Source organism: Octodon degus, unplaced genomic scaffold (genome assembly GCF_000260255.1).
Source record: "Octodon degus isolate 3935 unplaced genomic scaffold, OctDeg1.0 scaffold00195, whole genome shotgun sequence".
In the NCBI taxonomy this organism is placed as follows: Eukaryota; Metazoa; Chordata; class Mammalia; order Rodentia; family Octodontidae; genus Octodon; species Octodon degus.
This window is the reverse complement of record NW_004524771.1, coordinates 1075924-1077875: the sequence shown is the minus strand read 5'-3', so window position 1 is coordinate 1077875 and position 1952 is coordinate 1075924. Positions and strand designations below refer to the sequence as shown.

At 45.0% G+C, this 1952-nt stretch overlaps 1 protein-coding gene across 12 annotated transcripts in view; it reads right to left on the bottom strand.

The window, feature by feature from the left end:
• Nucleotides 1-249: 249 nt before the first annotated feature.
• Nucleotides 250-1952, bottom strand: part of Acsm5 (acyl-CoA synthetase medium chain family member 5) — a 15143-nt gene continuing 13440 nt past the window's right edge. For 9 of the 12 annotated variants that reach the window (XM_023704403.1, XM_023704398.1, XM_023704401.1 and 6 more), the window contains 2 exons: nucleotides 844-923; nucleotides 250-634 (listed from right to left, as the gene is read on the bottom strand). In XM_023704403.1, coding sequence (XP_023560171.1) covers nucleotides 373-634; nucleotides 844-923 — 342 coding nt within the window. In that variant the 3' untranslated portion in view covers nucleotides 250-372. The other 3 variants (XM_023704408.1, XM_023704407.1, XM_023704406.1) reach the window with 2 other exon arrangements.

Genomic DNA, 1952 nt, shown 5'->3' with positions numbered 1-1952 from the left:
CCATCCATCCATCCATCCATCCATCCATCCATCCATCCATCCATCTATTCATTTATCCTACTGTCCTTCTTTTCATTTTCTTCTTTTTCTCCTCTCTTCTTTCCAAGTCAACAAACATTTACAGAGCACACTAATGTGAACTCACACAAAGAACTTTGTATATTATCACTAAGCCAGAAGATACAACTGATACCCCCATCTGTGCCCCAGTAGCTGTAGGGGACATTGCTTAGGATTTGGGGCTCCATTAGGGACAGGTGTGTATTGTTCTGGCGGAGTTAGACAATACCTCTACCTAGGAGAGTTGTTTGCTGGGACAACTGGAAAATTACTTTAAAACCAAAAGGATGAAAAGCTGACAGAGTTTTGTTACTAGAGCTTCACTGTCCATGTTTTTCTCTGGAGACAAGTGTCAGAGAGAGGACAGTTACAAAGGCAGGAGGTGCTGTAGGCCATGACCCTCAGATGCCTGAGGGCTGCTATAAAGGCAGGGGCTGGCCCGGTGCTCACCGTCTCTGATTGCCCGTAGCCTTCATGGAGCTCCAGACCCGTCTGGCTCTTCCACTTCTCCCGCACATCAGGATTGAGAGCTTCTCCCCCGGTCAAACAGTGTTTCAGACTCTGAAACTTGTACCTATCTCAGGCATGAAAGGTTGGCCACCCAGTCAGGGCCCATCTCCTCCTACCCTCCAGCAGCCTTGCATGGGTACAGATGCCCCAAAGGTCTACAGGGTTAACTTCCCTGTGCTCTAAGTTGCCCCAAGAGCAGGTGCTGTGTGTGTGGTCTCCCCTGTAGTGTATGTGTATCATCAGCTCCTCACAGCCCCACATGATGGACCATACCTGGTCAGATCCTCCTGAACTAGCAGCCGGAAGATGGTTGGGACACAGCAGAAGTTGGTTATCGGGAAACTGGAGAGAGTCTAAACAGAAACCAGAGATGAGCCAGGCACGAGGGCATATACCTCTCATTCCAGCACTTGAGAGGCTGTGGCAGGAGGATCATAAGTTCAAGGCTAACCTGGGATACACAGGGACTTCATTTCCAAACAACAACAACAACAACAACAACAACAACAACAACAACAACAACCAGTTCTTAGGGTCACTATTCATTTCACTTCATGGAAATGAAGCAAGTGAACTGGGTCTTTATGTTCTCATTATTAACTATGTGTGGAATAAAGTCTCTGAGATAGCCAATCTCCACCTCCCACTTTTCGTGTTTTTTGGGGCTGCTTCCCAGAGTAAACCCAGGTTGGCTTATATAACGAATAGCACACAGTCAAGATGATGCCTTTGGGATTTGGTTCTCCAAAGATGAAGGCACCTGGGTTTGAGACTTTTGCTCTTGTTTGCTCTTGGGTTACTCACTGTGGGGGAAGCAAACTACCATGTGTGAGTCCAATTTGTCCTGTGGGTGAGCACAGCAGGAGGAGTGAAGCCTACCACCCATAGCCAGTGGGCCATGGAAGTCTTCTCAAATGCATGGGTCAGTTTTCAAGCACATTTTCCAGCTCCAACCAAGTCTGAAGAAGACTGTAGTCACAGATGATGTATTTATAAAAATTATTGTTGTCATAAAATACAACATAAAATTTACCCACTCTGCCCATCTTAAAGTGGACATTATTTTCACACTGTTATGAAGTCATGACCACCATCCATCTCCAGAAACCATTATCTTTCCAAGTAAACTTTTAACTCAGGACATAATGACCCACTATTACTCTCTTCCCTCACTCCTGGTAGCCACCAATCTACTTTCTGTTTTTATTGATCTGACTAGTCCAGGTACCTATGCCAATAAAATCATATAACATTTATCTTTTGGTGCCTGGCCTCTTTCACCTAGCATAATATCCTCAAGGTTAGTCTATGGAGTAGCAGAATTTCCTTCTTTGTAAAGGCTGGATAATATTTAATTACATGTGTAGACATTTTACTCACCC